Genomic DNA, 22,258 nt, shown 5'->3' on the forward strand with positions numbered 1-22,258 from the left:
AACCCGGGAAAATAAAACGCCTTTCTACAAAGAATGAAGTCCTTTCTGTACAGACGCCGGAATATGTCGATCGTTCAGATAAAATGGGTCCTCAAAGCTCTTCATCGGAGAGTTCGTCGAAAGGAATCGCATTCTTTTCGAACCATTCTTGGACGACGGTCGACGCTTTGGCAAACTTGCGACCGGAGTACTTCTTGATGAGCGCTTCGTGCTTTCGCTGACGGCCAAGGTAGCTTTGGATCAATCGGACCGGACGATCGAGTTCCTCTTCAGTGTATCCGGAGTAGTGAACGAAGTTCTTGTCCTGCGAATAAAGGAGAGACACTCAGAATCAAAGAGTGTAGCCTTCCGCGTTGAACAGTACAAAACGTACCCAATCACCGCGGTTCAGGACTTTGCGCGCAACCAACATGGCAGCCGAAGCAGTCATAGAAGGTCGGATGGATAGGAAGCGGTGGTCAACCAGAGAGATTTCCATAAGGAACTTGGCCACCGTGCGAGTCTCGACTTCGTAGTTGTCGGCCTTGGAGATGCGACGCAAGAAACTCATGGGTCCAGGGTACTGAAGGTCAAAGTCCAAGACTTGAAGTACGTATCGCTCGGCACGCAAAAGATCGTCTTCGACAACACCACCGTCGCCCATGTAGATGAAGTTTGCAACGGTAGGAGGGATGACCTCTTCATACTTGGATGCAATGAAGAGCGCAGCGATGCCGACGAGTTGAAGTTTGGTAATGGAGACGACGCGCGCACTGAGAAAGCGATCGATGATGTTGATAGCCAAGTACAAGGTTTCGGGCAGAAGGCGGAACTTGTTGTGGACTTCAATGAGCCAGTCAACGAGGATGCCGCGCATGGTCCAGTGAAGCTCCTGTTGTTGCTCCATATAGTTGGCGTTCGGCATTGTGCCAATCTGCAAGGGATAATTATCTCTGTGAGAACGGGGCATATTCACCGATAGGAAACATAGGACAATCTACCTCGAGCTTCTTCAGGTGCTCGAAGATCTCGGGTACATATTCAGCGACCATCATCGGGTCTTCGGCTTCATCGGCGTCCATGTCCCTCCAGGAGCGCTCCACAATCTTGGCCTTCTTGCCGGCGGGCACGCCATCAGGAGCGTCGTCGATGACGTGCTTGGGAACGACGGCGTTGGAAGGTTTGGCTAGGTTCTCTTTCTTAGCTTCCTGCTCAGTAGCGGCGCTGGATGCAGACGAGTTCGGCTTGGTGGTCCTGCGAACGGCGGCAGTCTTTGTGCGTTGCTCAGGCTCAGCGACCGAGGGTTCGACCTTGGCAGGGACGTCCTTGGCTGGCGCAAGGGCTGGCCTTTTCTGAGCGACAACTCGAAGAGGACGCTTTGCAGGCTGAGCTTTCTCGTCCTTGACCGGCGCAGGCGCTTCAGTAGCGGCTTGAGCTGCTTGGGCTGCGGCGGCCTTTTCCTGCTTTGCCTGTTGTCGTTTCTGCACGCGTAAGGTTGAGTACAGGTTCAATCATGGAGCCCACTTTCATGCTCAGAACTACTTACAATGGCTTGGTTGGGCCCACGCTCTCCCAACGCGTTGCGCCTAGCAGCAGCGGGTTGAACGGCAGCAGTCTTCTTCACAGCAGTGACCTTGGTAGGGATCGCGGAATCACCTAATGCAGCTTTAGCTTTGACGCCGGCTCTGGCAGTAGGTTGAGCACTGTTTTCATCGTGCACTCCCGTCGTCTTGAGGGCAGCCGCCCGGCTGCGCGTGGTGCGCTGCATATGAAGAAAAGAGAGGAGGATATGAGACTTTGTGTCCGAAAAAGTCCGAAAACGGTAGAATGCACTGGAGACAGATTCACAAGAAGCCAACCACAAACAACCCCGGATCAACCAGTGCTTACCTGTGGCTGCATCATATTTGCTACTTGACGATGTAGTTCACTCTCAAATATCTATAGCTGTGAAGAAGGGTAGACGCGTAAAGATGGTAAGCAAGTGCGCAGAATAAAGCAGGATGCCCGCAGACGAAGAAAGACGGAGCAGAAAGCCCTGAGCAAGCACCAGAATCCTGATTGCCGTGAATACGTGAAGAAATCGCGCCTTACCTGGATGTCCGGCTGGATGGTCGAAGGGGTCCGGAAAGCGGAGTGCGAACCAAAAGTGACGACGAGGCCGTTCGCGTCTAAACAACATGAGTGAGCAAGGTGTGTCTTTCGCTGTGCTGTACCGCACGAATATACTGTACCTTGTCGTGACGCTGTGGGCTCGGTCGTTGGCGACTTGAGAGATGGGGACCGGGTGGTGATTGTCGTACGGCGAGAGCGAACGCGTTGTGAATGGTGAGAGGCAAGGTCGTCCTGTAACTGTGCCGAAGCGAGCTTCTTACTCTCTGGTACGGGTGGGCCCAGGCCAGCGCTCGCGGAAGGAGGAGGGATAGCGTTGCTGGATGAAAGCACGAGCAGGGCCAGATTGCGTTATGGGGAAGTCAAGATGGGGAAGAGAAAGCGAAAGGGTTTTGCAGCCAAGTTTGCGTTTCTTTTGAAGAGGTCGCCGCACTGTGTTATAGCTGTTATCTATCGCGCGTTCGATTGCGTCCTTCTGGGCCTCGCTTCATCAATCGGACACGAAGGCAGCATTATTAGGGCAAGGTTTATCATTTTTAAGGATTCGGACAACAGTGCGCTAATCAAAAAGGGCCAAAACACGCGGTCTATATTAGACAACTGCGTCTCACTCCTGTCAACGGAATATAAGAACGTCTAATCAAAGGGCGAGCTTCTGGAACAGCAGCTTCTTGTCTGACTGCGTGTAAACGCGTCCGACAGACGCTTGAAATTTCAAAGTCGAAAAAGTGCTGAATCAAGTTTTGCGACATGGGCAAAGGTTGAAACACCCAATTTCACTCATAGAGCAGAGCATAAGACCAGCATACCGAATAGGATAGGCAGCACTTCGGCAGAGTCTCTGATTAGTCGATAGGTCATCTTCACTGCGGGAACAGTCGGTTATCCGAGGTATCCTTACGTTGCAATGTCAGAAATGGGTTTTGCCTTGCCGGGCCTTCCAGCGTCCCGTATGGCAAGTCAAAGTAGCAAGGAAGATAAGGCCGAAAGGAGTTCTCAAGGGGAGGCTGTATCAGAGACACAATTCGCCATACCTGACTTGCCAGCGTCCGCCCTTCGAAAAACTGAAGTCGAAAATGTGGTTTCCAGCCCGTCCGAGTTTGAGGAGGAGACATCTCCACCTCAAGCCAGATCAGGACCACCGCCGAAATATCCACCTTTACAGTACGAAACACCGGAGTGGTCCAGTGCCCCAGGGGAAGAGCGATACTTTGAGGTGCGACAGAGAGCTCTTGGCAGTGTAGTTCGGGTGGAAGTACCGGAAGAGGTTTGACCAAACGCAATATATAGGTTCTGAAGAACGGCCAGATCCTATCGAAAAGTGGAGCCATCACGAAGGCATTTCTGATTGTGGGAAGATTACCGATATGTGACATCGAATTGGAGCATGCGGTCAGTGTGCAGACCATCAGAGCAGAGTTGGGGTGGATCCTGAGTGATGAGACACTCAAACCATCTGGTTCTAGAGCATATCACGATATCATGCTATCATACAATTCAAGCTGGATGGTACGGAAGTGCGTAGGGATGGTTGAGTTGCGGGATACATGGGCACATTCAGTGGGTCTGACAGGGTGGAGCATGTGTAGGTTCGGCGTACGTCTACGATCTCGGGAGTACACATGGCACATTTGTGAACAAGGTAGGGATGGCGCGTTCGGATCCTCAATGACGATAGCGTACTCATATGTTAAGAACATGCAGAAAGAGGTTCCAAAACGAACATACGAACCCCTGCGAATAGGAGGTACGGTCACTCATGCTTGCGAGCTTGACATATCGGCAGCTGACGCGATGGTTCGTCTCCAATAGACATGCTAAGGTTTGGAGCCAGCTCGCGCATCTATATTCTAAATGGTACGGCGCCAGAGGAGCTGGAGGAGGACGAGGAGACAGCCGCTCCACCACAGCGCTTGTTCTCTAGACCGCCGCCGCCGCCGGCCATCAAATCGGAAGTCACCTGGTAAGTAAGCGGCGTCTGCAAACGACCAATAGCCCTAAATGCATACCCACTTACAATTTTGATCAGGGGCTTTGGAGAAGACGCCGTAGAAGACGAAAACGAAGAAGAGCACCAGGACATGGATCTCCCGGACACCGAAACACCAGTAGACGAGTCGGCATACTATCATTCCGATCCGCGCAAAGCACTCCGTATCTGGCTCGAAGGTCGTGGCGCAGATATGATCTTCCAGATGGAGGAAGAAGGCCCGGGGCATAATCGCGCGTACACAGCAAAGATCGAGCTGCCGGTTGAGACGGAGTATGGAACTCCTCTGCAGGCGGTTGGATTGGGTCATCGGAAACGGGCAGCCGAAAACGACGCCGCTTTGAATGCTTGTGTCATGTTGGATAAGAGAGGGCTGTTGAGGGGTGGACGGTCGGAGCAGGTTCAAAAAGGTAGGCGCATACGGAAGATAAGTTTCTCAGAGGATGAAAGTCATAAGACTTTCCATTCTTTTGCAGAGCGAAAGAGAAGAAAGGAAGTATTCGGCGACGACGATGACGACGATGATGCATTTTATGATCGGACTTCTAAATGTAAGCAGCAAAGGACCACCATATACAGGACTTGTCGTTCACTTATGCTCATGCCCTTTGTCGTTAGCGTCAACCACACGAAAGGCAAAGGCAGCGGCCGGCGAAAGCGCACCGGAGACCTTCGAATCCCTGTCGAAGAAACGTGAGGAAAAGATGCTCGAGATTCAAGCTATTCAGGCCGAGATTGATCGTAACGATAATGATGGAGGTGAGTTATCCCAAGACGTAACGCCAAACTATAAGAAATGGACGCGGAGCTAATGTACTTTTCCCTGCAGAAACGCAAGAAGAAGATGAGATCGACGAGTTTATGAGTTCTCTCCGCCGGAAGGAGGCACAACAAGCGAAGGATGCCCTACGAAGGAAAATCCCGCCATTACGAAAGGAACTCGATCGGCTTGATAAACTCATTAAACTAGTCGCGCCGACGGGTGCCGCGATTCCTCTCCCAATTCCGCTCTCACAACCACGGACAGAGGCCGAAGACGATAGCGCGTATGGATTGAAGGTACCGGCAAAGGTTTTAAAGAAGGTTTCTGAGCCTTCAAGGAAGCGGCAACGATCACCGGAACGAGAGCCGCCGAAAGCGCATCCGTTAGCACAGCTGCTTCAGGAATCCACTGCTGACACCGTAGTTGGAGACTCGACGGTGAAAACTGGCAAATCATCGAAAAGTAAGGGCCCGGACGCAACACAAGCAGACCCGAGCCCATTGGCAACACCTGAAGAGGACGAACTGGTGGATCCGCCCGCTGCCGCAGAAGCGAAAGCGAAGCGGACACGGCGAACCTACGGTGTCATGACGGCTTCTCAAGCCAAGGCGCACGACTCGGTGGAGACGGAGGCGATGGTCGATTCGCTGCTTGGTGACAAGGAGGACAAAGAAGCCGTAGCGAAAATGAACGCCCAGTATGGGTATTGACACAAACGCCAACCGCGTGTGCGATGAGATGCGGCGGTACATGGAGGATTTTTAGTGGGTAGCTTTGGATACGTAGAGCTTCGCAGTTTTTATTAGTTTACACCTTTCTTCATGGAAGTATCCTGGCCTGGGCTTCTTAAACTGCCTGCTCCTCTAATGTACAGTTACATATATGCTCATGGGGAAACCATGTCCCCAAGGAATCATGCGCACCGTGTGTTCATGGCTCCGTCTTTTTGGCTTCGATGAAGGTTGTGCTGTGCAGTCTGTGCAATTGTCACGTTGCCCGCACATGTCACATCTTGACGCGTGCCCGCTTTAAGGCTTTTTCCCGCGGTAAATTATTCGTTGTCCAACTCCTGCCTAAAACAGTCGGCCAGTGGGGGAATAAACTGATGAGCCTGCATGCTGCAGCCGAAACTCCCTTTTCCTCGTCTCATACCCCTCAATTCCCGGCCGGAAGTGGACAAGTTCCTGACGCTATGGCCAACACCCAGCTCAGTTTCGGGAGCTTCTTCACCAGCAACAAAACCATCGATGTCGGGCTAGAAGGCTACTGGGGCCCCGTCACGTCAACCCTCGACTGGTGTGAGGAGAACTACATCGTCAACTACTACCTGGCAGAATACTGGAACTCGCTTTCCAACCTAGTCTACATAGTCCTGCCGCTGGTCGGCCTTCGGTCGTGCGTCGCTCTCGAAGCTGAGCCGCGGTACTACCTCAGCTATGTAGCGCTGATGCTTGTTGGCGTGGGCAGCTTCCTGTTTCATGGGACGCTCACGTTTTTCACGCAACTGCTGGACGAAGTGCCGATGATGGCCGCGACGTGCATATTCCTCTACGCCCATATGCAAATGTTCAACAAAAAGACCTCTTATGCCGCCATCACCGCTCTGGCGCTGACCTTCTTCGTCACCAGCGGCTCGTACATCATACTGAAGACACCCATCGTCTTTCAAATGAGCTTCATTACTCTCGCTGCCCTGCAACTCGCCGTGGCAGTCAACAACATTGGAATATTGCGTCTGACCGACAAGCCAGCGGCGAACACCGTTTCGAGGATCGCGACCGCTAGCGTGACGGCGATGGTCGTGGCATTTGTGGTGTGGAATCTGGATCAGGCACATTGTGGGACGTTGCAGGAGAAGCGAAGGGAGATTGGGTACCCGTTCCGTGTGGGGTTGGAGTTGCATGCGTTGTGGCATCTGTTTTCTGGATATGGAGGCTATGCGGCGGTCGTGGGGAGCCAATACTGTAGACTGAAGGTGCTGGGCCGCTCGGACGTTCGGGTAGCTTTGCGGGGATGGATCTTACCGGTGATTGCATTGAACAAATCTAAGACGGCATGATAGACGCTTATGGGCTTCCTCATCGAAGGCCGACGGCGGCGAAGGCGTACGAGTAGTGATAGACGTTAGACCCTGGGTAGATACATTAGGATTTGCACTTTGACGCTGGACCTGTACTGGCATTGTACTCGTGTTTTGTAAGGAGTTCACCTCGGTCTTGCAATAGATGTAGAGGCTATGGAACATACAATCAGCGACCTGCATGCTTCCTTAGCATTGATAGCTTATCCTGTGTGCAGCATGTACGATCAGAGGCAGCTTTGTCGAGGACAGAAACAAATGCAGCGTGGTGAAGATGTGGCGCTGGCCCGTATCATATTCTGAACCCGCAGCATATGCTGTACATTGATTGCAACTGAACATTGCTGAAGCGCGGCAACAGTCGCTCCAGACATGTCTGGTCCCTATCCAATACTCCAAAAGCTCAGTCTCCTCATGGCTCAGGTAAATGCTCCTGAACCAGCCCTTCGACCCTCTCCCACACTTCCTCTCCAAAAATGCTTATTATCCTTTCTCTGTGGTCCTCGACCTCGTGAGCAGGTATCTTTCTCTCGCCCGGGTTGATAGCGCCGTCGCGGGTCCATCTTGTGCTGAACCTGAGTTTGCGGATGCCGTTTGTGAGAAAGCACTCTCGCGAACCAGATCCCTATGGGGCATACTGTACATCGCACTTTTCCTCACCTCTTCTTCGGCCAATCCCGCAACACCACCAATCCAGACGGCATCACCAGCAGCTGCCAGTACGTCTGTGACGGGGACGGCGCGGTGATCCTCGTCTCAAACAATGCATCAGGATCCGCCTCCAACGACTGCGTTGACACGCCTCGCGATGCCGTAGTGAGCCGGTTCCCGCCATCGTCGCCATCCCCACCGCCCTCATCCACGTTCAGCTGCTCGTCACTGCGGAATGCTTTCGTGGGCGCCGGGGTGTTCAGAAAGTCATCATCGCCAGCCGAGTCCGAAAGGTCGTCTAGTTGACTCGTACTACCAGTCGTGGCTTTGATTTTGCTTTTCTTGCCATTTTGAGCATTGGGGTTGATACCAGACTGCTGTGACTGAGACTCCCGTAAGCCGACTGCATATCGGCTGGGTTGAACTGCTGGGCCGGATACTTGTTTAGCAGGGTCCGGTACCGTTGATGGTGCGACATTGACAGTGCGGCGAGGGGTGGTGGAGGAAGGTGGTTGTGTGTTGGGTGCGGAAGGGCGGAGTTGGTGGGATTGTGGAGTGGTCGCCGAGCGAGGAGCTGAAGCTGTGTTTGCCATTGAGTAGGCTGTTAGGGAATCGTGGTTTCGCTGAAAAATATGGGCAAGTTTTCTCCGTCCGGGCGCTGCAGGTTGAGAAACGAGGCTTTTCCAGTTCAACTCCGAACGCTGTTATTTTGCGCGAGACGCGCTTGCCGAACGCTGACGTCTCATTATGGCATTTTGTACTGGGAACGGGCTTGCTCTGAGACTAAAAAAAGCATGTAAAGCTTAGGCAACAAGCAGGGGCTAACTATGGACATTCAGTGCGCCACCCCAGAGACAGCGCCTGCGAGGCCTGCGGGTCTAGACAGTACTGGGACAAGCAAAAATCTTAGAACCTGTCTGGTCGCCAAATTCCACTCAACAAAATCATCCTCAGCATTGCCGTGAGAACTTCCATCCCCCCCAGCGACCTAGTCTACAGATATGAGTACTCAGCTCTCTGAACGCGACAAGAAGAAGCGTGACGAAGCCAACGTCAAGATTCTGCAGGAGTTGCTGACGCTTCCGGATAATCAATGCTGCGCGGATTGCAACGAGCGCGGGCCAAGATGGGCGTCAACGAACCATGGTGTATTCTTATGTAAGTTCGCTCGTTGGGAATATATGTGCCCGCACATAAAATGACACTTGATGTCGGTGGATTTCAAAGGCATCCGATGCGGAGGTCTTCATAGGAAGTTAGGAACGCACATATCCAAAATCAAGTCCATTACGCTGGATTCATGGACGCCAGAGCAGATCACGGTATGTCTTTCCTCCACTGTCCTTCATATCGGACTGCATGTAGCTAAACGGTCGATGTTGTTTTGAACAATGATCAGCACATGAAAGAATGGGGAAACAGGAAGGCAAATGAGAAGCTCCTCGCGGGTGGAGCTCCTCCGGCACCGGCGCACAGTGACCAGGAGATGGAGCAGTATATTCGGAACAAGTATGAGAAGCGAAACTTTGAAACCAGCGGGGGCGCGGTATGTAGTGGGAGCACAGATGCAAGCCCTTTGTGACGCACTCAGCTGACGCCTTTCATCATAGAACCAAAGTGTCAACATGAACCTCTCCCGCGATGCCAACACATACGCCAGCCAGTTGCGCACCTTGCAGGGCATGGGCTTCACAGATCAGATCGGAAACCTTGGCGCTTTGAAACGTGCCAATGGAAACATGGACAAAACGGTCGAGTATCTCCTTGCGAAGCAGTCTAGTTCCTCTCCCTCCGGATCCGCATCCCAGCCTAGCCGGGATACCTCGCGTTCGACTACTTCGGCCCCGGCGCCTCGACAGCAAGCGCAGACGCAGCCTGGGGGAAGATCCCCCGCCATGCAGGCCGCGCTCAAGGCGCTGGAGGCCATGGGCTTCCACAACGAGGATGAGAACATCCAGGCCCTCGCCGCGTCGAATGGGCAGGTTGAGACTGCGGCGAACAAGCTGCTTGATCTCAAGAACCGCCGTGGCCCGTCGCAGCCGTCTGCAAACTCGGCCAGCAATGCTCAGCCGGTCATTCCGCCTCGGAATGATTCGTCGACTCCCAATCAGTTTGTTCTGGAACCTCCATCGTCGTCGAAAAGGGCTGTTGCTAATCGTCAGCAAGCCGCTGGCGACTTCCAGACGGCGAATGCAGCAACTCAGCAGGCCGCGCCCTCGAACGACCCGTTCGGAGGCTTTGGTGCGGATCTCTTCGCCCCACCAGTTGCTGCTGACCAGCAACAGCAGCAAGCTCAGCAAGGATTTTCGCAATCCTCAGCTAGTCTGATCCCGCCGCCCTCTGGGACCAACCTGGCGCCTCAGCAACCCAAAGGTGTCGCGAAAGACAGCATCATGTCCTTGTTCAATCAACCCGTGCAGAATCAACAAGGCATGTTTGGGGGTATGGGGCAGCAAATGGGAGGCTTTGGCGGAAACGTCGGGTACGGTAACCCGATGCAGGGCGGTTTCCAAGGTGCTCAAGGTGGGCAGTTCAACAACTATGGCGGAGGGCCCCCGCAGCAGAGCCAGCAGCAGGTGTTTCAGAACCAGTTCCAGCAACAACAGCAGGCTGTAAGGGCTGGTAACAATCCGTTCGCTCCCCAGCAGCAGCAACAGCAGTGGGGACAACAGCAACAGTTCCAACAGCAGCCGCAACAGCAACAGTTTGGGTACCACGGTCAGTTCCAGCCTCAACAACAGCAACAATTGTACGCATATGGTCCAGGTCAGGGACAGGTGAGCTCGGCGTTTCTTTCTCTGCTGCTTCACGTGTCGAAGATAATGCTTACATCAATATCCCATCACCAGGCTATACCGCGTACAGCACACGATCTGCCTTTCGGTGCTTCTTCCCAACAACAGCAGCAGCCGTTGCAAGCTCAGAAGCCGCAGCAGCCGGATCCTTTCGCGGATCTAGGACCGTCTTTCAACAATAACGCTGTAACGCAAGGACAAGCACCTAACCGCAATCAAGCCCAGAATTCGTTCTTTTAGATGGGTCGGGCTATTTGTATGGGGCGTCTCTGGCTCTCCATTTTTTGGGAGATTTGTATACCAACTTTTGCAAATCCGTTCATGGTCTCGGTCAATAGAAAAGGCGATGATCGGGGTTACCGACCATCCGTTTACGCGAAGTGTCACTCCTACGGCTGCGAGGCTTTCCCTGACCCATTTCTTAACGACGCCCAAAAGTAACTTGTGTTCAACGGCCTGGGGTTTTTGATACATCTGGGCACCACGAACGCCTGGCTGCAAGGTCAACCAGGAGAACCACGGCGGGCTTCTACAAAGCTGTCCAACTCCTCACCTCAGGAACTTACTAATTAGGGACTGACATTTAGGAACTTCACGGGACTGACAATTCCATGAAGCAGCTGGCAAGGAAAAATGGAGAAAGCGTAATCGGCGTACTGAGTTAGTTTGGCGTCTCCTTGCATCGTCATTGTCTTGACACCCCTGGTTACTTCCGCCGATAAAGTAGCATGGTCTCGTAGAGTAGCTGTTGTCTACATCTCGACATGGTCGTTCAGTTTTGGAGAAGGTCTGAAATTGAATGAACTCCGTGAAGTGAAGCGGACCAAGCGGTTGCCCGAGGTCGCCAACTTTTATCTGGCAATTAACGAAATTAAATCGATCACTCTGCACATAATTCATGATTAAGCCGACTTATCATTGCCATTAAGGTTTTATCTCGGCTCCAATCCGACTCCAATCTGGACTCCAATACAGCCGGCGCTCGACGTGTGGAGGGCGCAACCATACTGCCTCGACCTGCAAGCTTTTCACTCCACTCCACAACCCATTTCGGTAGCCGACAGTTCTCTCTCCCTCCGACGATCTCTTATATAAAAAGTTGCGAAACATGGCCTGGTACACATACATCGGTGCTTTGCTGGCCAGGTCATTACATACAGTCGTTGTCGCCCACTTCTCGCTCACTCACTGATACCCGATTTGTTTAATAGTAACCTTATGCGCCCTGGGAAACATGGCTTGAGTCGGGAGTGCATGCAGAATTATGCCATCCATGGCGCCCCGGGCTACGTCATGTATATGTACTTGAAGTTCGTCATCGGACAGGAAACGATTCCCCATTACTTGAGCGGATTCTTTACGACTGTTTTTATGTAAGTTCTTCTGCTACCTCTACTCAGCGATAATGCCTTGCATGGCTTTGTGGATGCTAAGTTGTCGTGGCGTTAGGTGGGTGGTGTTCAGTTATGGGTTCGGACTGTACAATATGTGGAGGGGAATGACAGGAAAGGATATCGAACCAACCACCCGGTATGTGCCTTGCATGCTCTTACGCTACAAGAGACATTCAAAGTAGATATTGACACCGCTCTCGAAAACAGCGCCTGGGAAATGGGACCCCACTTGACGCCTCCCCAGCGTGCGACACGCGAAGTCCTTTCGATCTTTGCGGGATGTTCCTGGGCCTTGTTGGAGGAGTCTGGGTTGATAATCGCCGCGGCCGTTGCCTTATTGGCCTTGATTGGCTATGGATTCTATGTGGTTGAGTGGGACAAGGAAGCCGACTGGGTGAAGACCATGACGAAGTATGCTGAGGAAAAGAAAAAGGAGGGTGTCGCCGGTGCTGAACAGAAGCCCGAGGCGAAGGTCGAGAGTAGGATGGCGAATGGGAAGCTTCCTGCCGAAAAGAAGAAATCCAAGTAATGCGGGTGATTGAAGCGCGCCTAAGGGCGTTGGATGGATGGAGGTCGGGCAGGGTTCTCGGTTCTGATTCGCAGTTTTGGGAGGAGAGCTTTCGAATTTCCGCCATCGAAATCCGGCGTAGCAATTTCATTTCATTTAAAGATAGCATATCATAGTGTTGGTAGCATACCATAGGGTTAATCCTTTCTTGAAGCGAAAAGAGTATAGTCATCTTCGACTTCTTGATGCCCTGAACAACAAAGCAGCCCCATTTCATCATTTCATTAACAAGTCTCGTGGGCGGTTGATCGTTGCGACCGCTGCTCGAGCTGCTCGTTCATGAAGTTTGGCTGCGCGCGCATATGTCAGGTGCTGCTTTTTTCTGGCGTCGACGCGTTCATGCACAAACTTACGGCCGGGTGGTCTCGGGTCGCCTCGCAGCACATTCAATTGTCAAGTCCCCAGGGTCCTTTTCTTTCTGGCTTTCGAACTGCTTGTGGTGTCGGCGGACAGGGAAGTGAACGAAGGTCAGCATCGTCCACCAGGTCAGTCGTGGCTAGGAGCTGCGACACTTGTTTCAGGTGTCGGACCGCGACAAAACATGTGTCTTTTCTTCTCGTCGCAATTTCGTCCGAGTTCGCCGAAATTGCCCTCTAAACATTCCAGTCCAGCTTACATCTTACGTTCTTATTCCCAAGAAGATTTACCCAGTGATGTCCTCTTCACCGACAACGACCGTATCGGCGGTCGCCGCGGCGCCGACAAACACCGCCGTCTCAAAGCCGGCGTTCGACTTGCATGCTGCATTAAATCGCGCACTCGGGGGCGGACTTTCAGGCGCGGCTGCTATGGTGGTGCAGGTTGCTACTCTCATGGTGAGTAGCTGATCTACATGATGGTGGGGGAGGAAGGGTTGCTGGACGATTTTGCGGGGCGTATGCGTCCCTTTCCCGGCCGTGGGAAAGAGCGACCTTTCCCACCCTCATAGTCTCATACTCTTTCATATAGCCACTTCGCACAGCTATGAACTATCAATACCGGTTTGGCACAACAACAACCATTGCGATCCAGACCCTCTACAAAGACGGCGGAATCCTTCGCTTCTACCGTGGTGTAAGCGCCGCCCTCATCCAGGGCCCTCTTTCGCGTTTCGGAGACACGGCAGCAAATGCGTTTGCGTTATCTCTTCTCGATGGTAACCCCACCACCGCGTCTTTGCCCGTCGCCGTCAAGACGATCGGTGCATCCGCGTCCGCTGCCTCTTTCCGGATGTTCCTGACCCCGGTGGATACGCTGAAAACGACGTTGCAAACCCAAGGAAGCGCTGGAATGGCTCTCCTGAAGAAGCGCATTGCGGCCCATGGTGTCTCTTCGCTGTGGTACGGAGCGACCGCTTCCGCGGCAGCGACCTTTGTTGGGCATTATCCATGGTTCTACACCTACAACACGCTGCAGGAAATCCTCCCACAACAAAACACAACGGCAAAGAAGCTCGGCCGCCAGGCGGTCATTGGATTCTCCGCGTCGATTGTTAGTGACACGATATCGAACTCCCTGCGTGTTATCAAGACGTACCGCCAAGTGAACGAGACGCGCATTTCCTACGCTGGCGCGGCACGAGCTGTCATTGAGAAGGACGGAGTGGTCGGTTTGTTCGGAAGAGGACTGAAGACGCGGATCATCACGAACGGTCTTCAGGGAATAATGTTTTCCGTCCTGTGGAAGCTGTTCCAAGACATGTATGTGATATAAACCCTGTCTTCCTTGCATGCCCGCCTCCAAGGAATACTAAACATTTCGATTTCCTCAGGTACTATGCCAAATGAACATCTCCCGTGCGGACAAGGTGTGGAGGCGAGACGTGCATTGCTTAGTTTACAGATGATGGGTGCATTCCCTTTCGATGATGGATGAAAATGGATCCGTAGTCATCGTCAGTCCAATCGTCCCTAGCTCGTCCAGGAATAACAAGACGATAAACTGTAACCCACCATAATAGTCCACTTCGCTGTAGCTGCGGACCATTAGGGGGCACTATTCTAGAGTTGCTTTAGGAAGAATGAGAGACAAACACATGTTAACTTTTAAATATCTATCTGAAACTATGAATTACGATGATGCAAAGATATCTACATGTACAGTGAGGATGGGTGGCTACGAAAGAATGTAAGAGTAACACGACTGCTTGTCGCCATGTGACAATCTAAGCGAGAGGATGCGAGCCCCTTTACAACTCCATCGCTGCCGCCGAGTGAGCGGAAGCCGCGATCTTCTTCTTAACTTGTCGCACCTTCGTCCGGCCGTTGATGAGTCCAGCGTACTCGGAGGTTGCGATGTCATATGCCGAATGCACGTACGGCAATGGCAAATCCGCGGCTGTGATCTGCAGCAGTCCAGATGGCAGCAACATCACGGTCATGGAAAACCGAGCAACGAATTCTCCAGTCGGTGCAACTTGCAGCCACTCAGGGACCAAGAGGTTGTGAGAAAGGTTCTCCTGCATCCCTAACCTGTGTGACGAGCCGAGGGCGATGAGGGCACGGGTGGCAAAGGGGAATACGGAAAAGGTGTTGGCGACGGTCGAGAGGGTTGTTCGGGAAGACTTGTGTTTGAGGTTGTAGAAAGCATTCACGTCCCGCTTCAAAACCATCGGCTTGTGGTCCAATACATGCTTGACTGCCCCGGTCGCGGCAGTGGACACCGCAACGTCGATCACCCACACATCTCCGACCTGCGGAGATTCATCGCCTTCCTCAGTATTCCAAGAGTCCATCTCGTCATCGTCGTCTGGGACCACAATGTTCTCAAGGTCGACGCCTTCGGGAATCATGGAATTTGGAAGTTGGGCGCCGGGCACGCTGGCGACAAATCTCTTCACTTTACGAGTGAAGTTCGTGCGGACTGCGCTGCATCCGAAATGCTGGGCGATCCCCTCAACGGTGCTGGTGAATGTTCCTCGCGACGTCTTCAATTCGGGATCTAACAGTTTCGCGACGGCTTGAGCGCCGTAGTGGGCTGCGCAGATCGCGTCCGCAGGGCGCCCGGTAGTGGGTTCTGACGGGGTCGCGCTGAGGACCGTGCTGTGAGACAGGCTGGCGATGTAACCGTCGATGTGGACGGCCAGGTCGCTTTCGGATTAATAGGGTCAAGGTTAGTATCCGAGCGTCATTCTGATCTTATCAAACATGCGCGACCAACATTTTGACAAGGTCCCCGGCGTTCAAGACAGTTGTGTCCTCCTCAGCCGGGCTGAAGTTTCTGACAACGTGGTTGATCGACACGGACGTAGGAGAGGCGATTCCCCTCTCCCCTTTTTTGTACATTTTCGCAGTGGTCTCCAGGATTAAGTTATCGCCCAATTTGCAAAGCTCCACGGCACGGACACCGATATTCGTCGCCTGCAAAACCTGCTTCATCACGTCTAATGGAGAGATAGGGAGACCTGATGGTTAGTGGCGAAGTCGATAGTGCTTTTAACGTCTCCTTCCGAATTGGAAAGAAACAGAGCCGGAAAGTTCCCTAAAGGCGTTCCGACTTACCATTGGCGATATCGGCCGCAGTTCGGTACTTGGTCACAACTGCGTGGTTGTTGAGGTCGTTATCGCCGTCAAACCGACCGGGGGCAGGGGTTATCTCCATCATAGACATACTGGCGAGTTTGACTTCTCGTATGTTGGATACGAAGGCGTTCGTTTAAGCGAAAATGTCCTGCGGTGAACAGCTGTGAAGTTGAGAGAGAAAAACACCACGAGCAGAGAATGGTTGACAAAACGAGCGCGACACGCTCGCAAAATCAATTCTGGCTCTCAGTCACGTGATGTGAATTGACGATATGCATTGTCCTGTCAGTTTGACCAACTCCGATCCCCTGTGAGTTTACAGAAAAGCTTGAGTAGTTTCTTCGCTTCGGCCCCTTGATGCTCCGTCTGAAATTCTCGACCCGCCTCTCGTAGCTGGCTTCCCCTGCATTTAGAGTGCTGATGATATGGTAGAATTTCATCGCATTTGAAACAGACATCCCTGCAACAATTTTCGAGAACACGGCTGTTGGAAGTTTGTCGGTATTTTTTTCGCAGCCTCGTAGACAGGCCGCCGATATTTCACATTTAGAGGACTTTGCGAGGGATCCTCACTATGAGTACAATAGTGCACGCCCGGGTAATGCCCAACCGGGCGCATGATTATCTCTATGGTATGTCCAGGACTCATGGCGGTGCCGCCTTCTAGCAAGCACTCTACTTCGCCAATGTCTTATGTCCCTCTCTTACTGACGATTGGTTTTCAGACACAAATCATACTGTGGCCGGGAGAACAGATCATATACGGAATATGATGAAGTGTCAGACAGCGGATGCGGTGCGTGAGCTTAGAGAAGTGTTTGATGTGCCAGCCGAACCTGATGGAGATTCATTCTGTGCAAACAGATAATACAGCCGTCGTTCGATAACATGTTCTCTACACTGCGTCACCATCCATCAACGAGATATGCCTTGCGCGCACACAACCTTCCCTCACATCTGGGCAATGACCGCCGCACCTACATCTCCACTCAACCCGACGTCACAGGTGCCAACCGATTCAAGTACTTCCGCAGACCCATCATCCCGTACATGCCTTCGCTCGGTGCGCAAGTCGTGTATGCTCGACGGCCTATGGCTATGACAGCCATGGCGGCGGGCGCAGTAGAAGAGTCTTCTCGACCGGTAACCCCGTTCACGAAGACTGTCGGGATACAAACGATGTACAGAGAATCAGATGCGCAGACAGATCCATATACCCCGGAATACACTCTGCACCCGTCATGTGCAGACGGCGCAAATCCGCCAGAGATCCTGTCTCTGCTTACTCTAACGTTCGGCCAGGGATTGCCGGTTACGACAACGGAGCTGGAGCTGATCGAGAGGGCGCGGGCAAAGCGAGCATGGGAGGCGACATTACCGCCCGTAACTGATCAAGCCTCGTTCGAGAAGCGCCTGCGAATGATGGAGGAGATGGAAATGCGGGAGTGGAGGGAGCGAGAAGATGAGATCAAGCGACTGCAGGATGCACGTCTTGAGGTTCTCAAGCAGGTCATTGAAGAACGAGAGGTGGCCAATGAGGTCTTGTCGGAGGAACGTGTAAAGAAGGCGTGGGAGCGCAAGATGGTGGAGCGGGATCAGGTTCTGGAGAAGCTGCAGCGCAAGAAGATCAAAGCACTGCGAAGATTAGCCGATCGGCGAGCGCATGTGGAGCCGAAGATTGAGCGGAGGGACATCATTTCAGAGTATGCAGACTTTGGATCCAAGGTCTATGCACCATGTACGAGAAATGGTGTCTTTTATGACAAGCCGGGAGCAACAATCCAGGTGCACCTAGGCGATGGCGTTGAAGGCTTCAATGGTGAGCCGGGGACTCTGTCTACGGGTTCGCTCTTCTGCAACACACTAAGATGGCACCTCTCCACAAGCTCTCTCGGAATTGGAACGGGATATACTGCCGAAGCTCCTCAATGCTTCATTACTGCAACCGCCTACCCTCGAAAAGAAGAGCAGTCATACCGCTCGCAAGGTAAGTGTTTGCTCGCGAACATAAGGGGAGTGGACCTTTATAACACAAGGTTGGCGCAGGATGCACAACTGTACGCACAATTGGAGCTTATGGACCAAAAGCTCAAGGAGCGACGGGCGGCAGATGGGCAATCAGAATTCCGTTCGCCAAGCCCTCCCCTGCGGTTTGCTCAAAAGATTGAGAAACCGCCTGTCAGACCCCCTACACCGCCGATTCTGGATCCGTATGTCTAATCAATCGAAGATTTGCGGTTATTTCGGCGAGATTCTGATTCGCTCTGCCCTCAATCTGTAGGAGAGAGGAAGATGAAGAGATGGAAGTTGCTGCCATCTTATTACAGAAGCTCATTCGTGGTCGTGCGGCTCAGAGCCTCATGTATCAAGGTGATATGGATATGCTCGCGAAGATCTGGACCCAAAGGAAAACATCTGACCCATTCTTCAGGAAAACAACGCCGCCTCAACCTCATCTCCGAACTCCGTATCCGTCAATCCGTCCTTCCGCCCATCGGCTCGTACAGATCACCAGGGCGACCCAGCTCCTACCCGGCATCCTCTTCACCCGCACAAGATGCTTTGGATAGGCTTGCTGGCGGCGATCATAGTCAGGCGGCAGTGGCCGCGGCTGCTGGCGATGTCGCTGCCGCCCAGGGATTGGAGACAGGCGCTGGGTTGCGAGATGCTGTGGACAGGGCTGTCCGGAGGGAGCTGGAGGTCATCTTTGGGGAGGTGGGTCTCATAAAGCTTTCATCAATGAAGCATTGCTCGAACGTCCCAGCTTAACATCATCTTCGAATCCACAGGAAATCATAACCGCGGGTTCAGAAACCGACAACATGCCCCCACCCACCTCCACCGACGGCCTCACCGCCTCCATCTCCTCCAATCTCCTCTCCCAATACACATCTCAAACACTCGCCTTCCTCACCACCGAGCTCGTGCGCCTCCGCGAGCTGCACCGCATCAGCGCCTTGGTTAAACTCGCCGAACGGACGCGGCGGATGCGCGAAGCCGAGGAAAGCGGGCGCAGGCAGGCGGAGATGGAGCGACGTGTAATTGAGGATGAGGTGTTCCGGCAGGTTATGACGGTGCATAGGGAGTCGGTGGAGTCGTATTTGGAGGATGTGGTTGCGGGTGTTGGGGATAGAGTTGCTGGTGTCAAGGCGAAGCAGCAAGTGAGGGAGTATGTGAGCAGGGTTAATAGAGTGATGGAGGCTGTGGAAAATGGGTACGTTGTCTGAAGCAACTCGATAAAAGCCGGTCACGGATGCTGATGCCCATCTCGTTTTTATCACAGCCTGCCAGGTGCAGACCAAAATACAGGCGGTACATCAGATGAAACCACTGTGGCAGATCTAGTTGCCTCTTTCCTGATACCAGAGGTCGAACGACAGACATTGCGGAATCAAGGTACAACGCTACAAAGCTACTTCTCATATTCATCTGGTATCAACTGAGGCTTTCAATCGAAACTCAACGCCTGGTGATTCTTCCCCATCCGCAGTGAAATCCGACCAACGCAAATACATCCAAGCAGCCCACACCAGCATTTCCGCTGCCATCAGCGACATCGAGGCGCAAAGCAAAGATTCCATCCATCCCTCCACATCCAGCCTCAACGTGCGTACTGGTCCTGCAACGGCGCGGGCCAGCACCATCGCCGGGCCCAATGGGGCGGATGATGGAGGCGTCCAGGGGCTTTTGCAGCGCTTGCAGTCGGATGATGCGGTGGATGGTGGGAAGGATAAGTCGGCGCCGTTGTCGAGGCAGGGATCACGCTCGGCTTCGAGGGTATCCCGACAAGAGTCTTAGGAATGGCGTGTTGGGGACAGTTTTTTGGGTGCTGCATCTTGACTGAATGGTTTACGGTACAGGGCGAGCGCATGTTCAGAATATATTATGGAGATGTACTTATTTAAACATTGGAGTACTTCCGTTCGCTCGTCATGCTACATCTGCCCCCTACTGCTATCTGAACAACTCGGGTTCTTCCTATGCGGCGGATCCGCGAACGCCATGAAGAACTGCAATATCGCAGGGCTGGCAGCCCTAATATAGTCATTCTCATCCATGCCTGATTACGCCGCTTCTATCGCTCGCCCCAAAACTTCGCCCGGTAGTCATCACTGCGAAGGCGATTAGCATTGAACAAGATCTCATGGCAAAGTGAATGCCTCTATTCATACCTGCATGTGACGAAAGTATTCTCCACAGGACTGGCTGCTATACACCGCAGTGGCGCCATATGTGCTAAAGTCCAGAGTCAGAAATCGCCAAAATACCAAGTGCTTTGTATGTATTGCCTCACCTGGTGTCTTCTTGAGCAAAGCGCCTGCGCCAGTAATTTTGGTTTATGTCTGTCGCTACCTTACCCACGGCTCAACAGACCAACGCACCTGTCCTTGAATCCCACATTACAATAGCCCAATCCTTCTCGTCCGTTCCCAGGACATAGTCCTCGTTGTAATTGAACGTATTTGTCGTATAAACATCCTGAAGTTCGTCCCATGTTGAGTTCCATATACTGAACGAAGAACGGGAGGTCACCGACATTTACCTTTTGCGACGCGCCCACAAACTCCTGCACAGCATTCCCCGTGTGCATATCCCACAGTTTTCCCACGGAATCCAAGCCACATGATAGGAGGTACCTTCCGCTGCGTGTAAACCGCACGCTTGTGACAGGTCTGCCCGAATGCGCCTGCGATATGGTTTTCACGCATTGGCCAGAGACGGTGTCCCACATTTTGATGGAGCCGTCGTCACCCGCAGTCGCTATGATGTGTCATTGGAGATTAGCTGATTGTACCTCTTCAAGACGGTGAAGTTTCCCGTTCCATTCTTACCAAAGAATTTACCCGAAGGGGCATATCGGATCTTCAAGAAGGATCTGGTGAGTGCAGTTCCCACGGAAAGATTTGCTCAGCAGTTGATACCTTATTGATCGCACCAGTATGCGATTCTTTGGATGCTGCTGCACTGAAGCACTTCAAGCTATGCACATCAAAGATCCGAACAGCCTCATGATCCGTGCCTTCAGTGGTGGAGTGTGAGCAAACAATGCCCCGACCGCTTTCTGGCACTGTGGACTGTTTCCGCACCTGCCGCAATGTAATCTCCAGAAGGATGGAAATGTATCGATCGAACAACATTTGCATCCTACACGTCCTATTAGTCAAGTCCCATTCGCATCACGGGTGCGGGTGCACATACCTGCAAATATCGAAAACTCCGCTTCACATTCGGCATCTGTATATCAAACAGCTTGATAGTCTGGTCATGGGAACACGATGCCAGCACAGTCCCGTTCGGATGGAAGTGTACATCGTTCACAGGCGCCATATGATCGTAAAGAGTTCGTATCACTGGCTTTTCCTGCGCGCCGTCTCGGAAGGCGGCTTTTATTCGAGACACGTCTAGGACTTTCATCGTCGTGTCTTCCGATCCTGTTGCGAGGTATTTGCCGTCCGCGCTGAAGACTTGGGTTGACATGTGACATGTTAGGTCTGCGGAAACCGTCGTTCATGAAGCATGACGCTCTTCTCAGGCCACTCCCTCACCTGCCGTCCGGCATGCTTCCCGATGCTGCGTACTGAACCATACCGCGAGGTTCGGAGGGGTCGTCGGAGCTGCGTAGAAGACCACATTCATTCTTTCAGTATGGCTATCTTCCATTTTCGACTTAATGAGTCGCACCGACCTTGCCCTTTCGCGTCCGCCCAACTTGACTCCTCTGCTTCAGTGCTCTCTTCATCCGATATTTCCTCCGTCAAATCCGCCGGAACGATCTCCTCCGCGTCGTCTGAAACGATCCTTCCAAGTAAGTGACCGGTAAGCTCTTTGGCCTACCGCGCCTCCCGCCAGCCCCTCCAACAACTGTTCCCACCGTTGTCTCTTCCCACTTTGCCCTGATAACATAACTCTGCAAGTTGAGGAGACGGATCGAAAGCATATGGTGTGTTGCTCTCCTCCGCGACAACCGCCGCTATCGAGTTCAGACCATAGTGCTGCAACTGACTATATGTAGGGGTCAAACGAAGCCGAAAGTGTGTCTCAGAACCATAAGGCGGCGGAACGAACCTAATGATCAGAGGCAGCACTTCTGCCCGAGGGAGCTGGTTATCCTCGTCACTTATATTTGACTCGGTGTCCTCCATCTTGCCCGCTTGTCTGTCCAATCCGCGTAGCTCTCTCTATGGGTGAAACGACGTATGGCCTCCCTGTAGTAAACGCTGGAGTCGGGAATTCTGAATTCCTCAAAAACGCGTTGCAGAGCCGAAAGTCAAAAAGCGTCCTTGAACATTGGTCCTGACTCCTCAATTTCGTCTCGCATACAAATCAGCACAGTGTATATAGAGAAGGACAGCCAACCACTAGAGCTTCATTCGCCCCCTTTCGCTCTATTCCCACCACTTGCACGAATAAGGACCTGAATCATCG

General features: G+C 52.7%; 10 protein-coding genes across 10 annotated transcripts; 6 read left to right on the forward strand and 4 right to left on the reverse strand.

Moving 5' to 3' along the window:
- Nucleotides 1-64: 64 nt before the first annotated feature.
- On the reverse strand, nt 65-2,222 carry EV422DRAFT_417365 (cyclin domain-containing protein). The gene is made up of 7 exons (XM_053067078.1): nt 2,214-2,222; nt 2,074-2,150; nt 1,870-1,926; nt 1,526-1,741; nt 981-1,460; nt 374-913; nt 65-304 (listed from the first exon to the last, which is right to left on the reverse strand). The coding sequence occupies exons 3-7, from the start codon at nt 1,882-1,884 to the stop codon at nt 92-94; spliced, it is 1,464 nt and encodes a 487-aa protein (XP_052926517.1). The 5' UTR covers nt 1,885-1,926; nt 2,074-2,150; nt 2,214-2,222; the 3' UTR covers nt 65-91.
- An 821-nt stretch (nt 2,223-3,043) lies between these two features.
- EV422DRAFT_614503 (uncharacterized protein) lies at nt 3,044-5,677 on the forward strand (the record flags this gene model as incomplete). Its single annotated transcript, XM_053073926.1, has 10 exons — nt 3,044-3,307; nt 3,382-3,483; nt 3,558-3,600; nt 3,681-3,733; nt 3,796-3,838; nt 3,904-4,054; nt 4,121-4,491; nt 4,558-4,632; nt 4,700-4,840; nt 4,911-5,677. 10 exons carry the CDS (start codon nt 3,044-3,046, stop codon nt 5,552-5,554), a joined length of 1,887 nt encoding a protein of 628 aa, XP_052926518.1. The 3' UTR covers nt 5,555-5,677.
- A 243-nt stretch (nt 5,678-5,920) lies between these two features.
- Nucleotides 5,921-7,101, forward strand: EV422DRAFT_525688 (ceramidase-domain-containing protein). The gene has a single exon (XM_053070075.1). The coding sequence runs from the start codon at nt 5,950-5,952 to the stop codon at nt 6,901-6,903; it is 954 nt and encodes a 317-aa protein (XP_052926519.1). The 5' UTR covers nt 5,921-5,949; the 3' UTR covers nt 6,904-7,101.
- Nucleotides 7,102-7,157: 56 nt separating this feature from the next.
- Nucleotides 7,158-8,351, reverse strand: EV422DRAFT_525690 (uncharacterized protein). Its single transcript, XM_053070076.1, has 2 exons — nt 7,585-8,351; nt 7,158-7,499 (listed from the first exon to the last, which is right to left on the reverse strand). Exons 1-2 carry the CDS (start codon nt 8,166-8,168, stop codon nt 7,337-7,339), a joined length of 747 nt encoding a protein of 248 aa, XP_052926520.1. The 5' UTR covers nt 8,169-8,351; the 3' UTR covers nt 7,158-7,336.
- On the forward strand, nt 8,346-10,803 carry EV422DRAFT_525691 (putative GTPase activating protein for Arf-domain-containing protein). The gene is made up of 5 exons (XM_053070077.1): nt 8,346-8,733; nt 8,803-8,897; nt 8,975-9,121; nt 9,186-10,352; nt 10,425-10,803. The coding sequence occupies exons 1-5, from the start codon at nt 8,577-8,579 to the stop codon at nt 10,608-10,610; spliced, it is 1,752 nt and encodes a 583-aa protein (XP_052926521.1). The 5' UTR covers nt 8,346-8,576; the 3' UTR covers nt 10,611-10,803.
- A 675-nt stretch (nt 10,804-11,478) lies between these two features.
- EV422DRAFT_566551 (uncharacterized protein) lies at nt 11,479-12,293 on the forward strand (the record flags this gene model as incomplete). The annotated part of the gene is made up of 4 exons (XM_053072451.1): nt 11,479-11,516; nt 11,582-11,743; nt 11,820-11,900; nt 11,972-12,293. The coding sequence occupies 4 exons, from the start codon at nt 11,479-11,481 to the stop codon at nt 12,291-12,293; spliced, it is 603 nt and encodes a 200-aa protein (XP_052926522.1).
- A 692-nt stretch (nt 12,294-12,985) lies between these two features.
- Nucleotides 12,986-14,024, forward strand: EV422DRAFT_494930 (mitochondrial carrier; the record flags this gene model as incomplete). Its single annotated transcript, XM_053067781.1, has 2 exons — nt 12,986-13,147; nt 13,281-14,024. The coding sequence occupies 2 exons, from the start codon at nt 12,986-12,988 to the stop codon at nt 14,022-14,024; spliced, it is 906 nt and encodes a 301-aa protein (XP_052926523.1).
- A 343-nt stretch (nt 14,025-14,367) lies between these two features.
- EV422DRAFT_525702 (peptidase M24, structural domain-containing protein) lies at nt 14,368-16,006 on the reverse strand. Its single transcript, XM_053070078.1, has 3 exons — nt 15,812-16,006; nt 15,471-15,693; nt 14,368-15,400 (listed from the first exon to the last, which is right to left on the reverse strand). Exons 1-3 carry the CDS (start codon nt 15,918-15,920, stop codon nt 14,500-14,502), a joined length of 1,233 nt encoding a protein of 410 aa, XP_052926524.1. The 5' UTR covers nt 15,921-16,006; the 3' UTR covers nt 14,368-14,499.
- A 147-nt stretch (nt 16,007-16,153) lies between these two features.
- Nucleotides 16,154-19,724, forward strand: EV422DRAFT_525704 (solute carrier, TRAMD3 or PAT1-domain-containing protein). Its single transcript, XM_053070079.1, has 10 exons — nt 16,154-16,464; nt 16,558-16,628; nt 16,697-17,651; nt 17,719-17,819; nt 17,879-18,042; nt 18,114-18,202; nt 18,264-18,547; nt 18,622-19,046; nt 19,116-19,228; nt 19,323-19,724. The coding sequence occupies exons 1-10, from the start codon at nt 16,407-16,409 to the stop codon at nt 19,628-19,630; spliced, it is 2,568 nt and encodes an 855-aa protein (XP_052926525.1). The 5' UTR covers nt 16,154-16,406; the 3' UTR covers nt 19,631-19,724.
- On the reverse strand, nt 19,725-22,075 carry EV422DRAFT_525706 (WD40-repeat-containing domain protein). Its single transcript, XM_053070080.1, has 13 exons — nt 21,899-22,075; nt 21,705-21,835; nt 21,519-21,620; nt 21,379-21,447; nt 21,032-21,297; nt 20,920-20,977; nt 20,755-20,852; nt 20,665-20,695; nt 20,376-20,593; nt 20,215-20,311; nt 20,127-20,150; nt 20,005-20,068; nt 19,725-19,944 (listed from the first exon to the last, which is right to left on the reverse strand). The coding sequence occupies exons 1-13, from the start codon at nt 21,973-21,975 to the stop codon at nt 19,908-19,910; spliced, it is 1,272 nt and encodes a 423-aa protein (XP_052926526.1). The 5' UTR covers nt 21,976-22,075; the 3' UTR covers nt 19,725-19,907.
- Nucleotides 22,076-22,258: the final 183 nt, after the last annotated feature.

The sequence above is a fragment of the Fimicolochytrium jonesii genome (assembly GCF_025526975.1).
Source record: "Fimicolochytrium jonesii strain JEL569 chromosome Unknown EV422scaffold_8, whole genome shotgun sequence".
NCBI classification, from domain to species: domain Eukaryota; kingdom Fungi; phylum Chytridiomycota; class Chytridiomycetes; order Spizellomycetales; family Powellomycetaceae; genus Fimicolochytrium; species Fimicolochytrium jonesii.

Excerpts from the sequence above, each read along its gene's own strand:
- EV422DRAFT_525704 (XM_053070079.1), top strand. The coding sequence starts at position 16,407 with ATGAGTACAATAGTGCACGCCCGGGTAATGCCCAACCGGGCGCATGAT. Across the intron at positions 17,652-17,718 it reads TGGCGTTGAAGGCTTCAATG|CTCTCTCGGAATTGGAACGG; the intron begins GTGAGCCGGGGA and ends CCTCTCCACAAG. Across the intron at positions 19,047-19,115 it reads ATGGAGGCTGTGGAAAATGG|CCTGCCAGGTGCAGACCAAA; the intron begins GTACGTTGTCTG and ends TTTTTATCACAG.
- EV422DRAFT_417365 (XM_053067078.1), bottom strand. Across the intron at positions 1,461-1,525 it reads GTGGGCCCAACCAAGCCATT|AAACGACAACAGGCAAAGCA; the intron begins GTAAGTAGTTCT and ends TTACGCGTGCAG. Across the intron at positions 305-373 it reads TCCTGAACCGCGGTGATTGG|GACAAGAACTTCGTTCACTA; the intron begins GTACGTTTTGTA and ends CTTTATTCGCAG.
- EV422DRAFT_525691 (XM_053070077.1), top strand. The coding sequence starts at position 8,577 with ATGAGTACTCAGCTCTCTGAACGCGACAAGAAGAAGCGTGACGAAGCC. Across the intron at positions 8,734-8,802 it reads GAACCATGGTGTATTCTTAT|GCATCCGATGCGGAGGTCTT; the intron begins GTAAGTTCGCTC and ends TGGATTTCAAAG. Across the intron at positions 10,353-10,424 it reads ATGGTCCAGGTCAGGGACAG|GCTATACCGCGTACAGCACA; the intron begins GTGAGCTCGGCG and ends TCCCATCACCAG.
- EV422DRAFT_525706 (XM_053070080.1), bottom strand. The coding sequence starts at position 21,975 with ATGGAGGACACCGAGTCAAATATAAGTGACGAGGATAACCAGCTCCCT. Across the intron at positions 20,594-20,664 it reads CCCTTCGGGTAAATTCTTTG|CGACTGCGGGTGACGACGGC; the intron begins GTAAGAATGGAA and ends GACACATCATAG. Across the intron at positions 20,151-20,214 it reads AATGTGGGATTCAAGGACAG|GCGCTTTGCTCAAGAAGACA; the intron begins GTGCGTTGGTCT and ends TTACTGGCGCAG.
- EV422DRAFT_525702 (XM_053070078.1), bottom strand. The coding sequence starts at position 15,920 with ATGTCTATGATGGAGATAACCCCTGCCCCCGGTCGGTTTGACGGCGAT. Across the intron at positions 15,694-15,811 it reads TGCGGCCGATATCGCCAATG|ACGTGATGAAGCAGGTTTTG; the intron begins GTAAGTCGGAAC and ends TCTCTCCATTAG. Across the intron at positions 15,401-15,470 it reads GCCGGGGACCTTGTCAAAAT|CGACCTGGCCGTCCACATCG; the intron begins GTTGGTCGCGCA and ends TTAATCCGAAAG.
- EV422DRAFT_525688 (XM_053070075.1), top strand. The coding sequence starts at position 5,950 with ATGAGCCTGCATGCTGCAGCCGAAACTCCCTTTTCCTCGTCTCATACC.
- EV422DRAFT_525690 (XM_053070076.1), bottom strand. The coding sequence starts at position 8,168 with ATGGCAAACACAGCTTCAGCTCCTCGCTCGGCGACCACTCCACAATCC. Across the intron at positions 7,500-7,584 it reads CGGGATTGGCCGAAGAAGAG|GTTCAGCACAAGATGGACCC; the intron begins GTGAGGAAAAGT and ends CCGCAAACTCAG.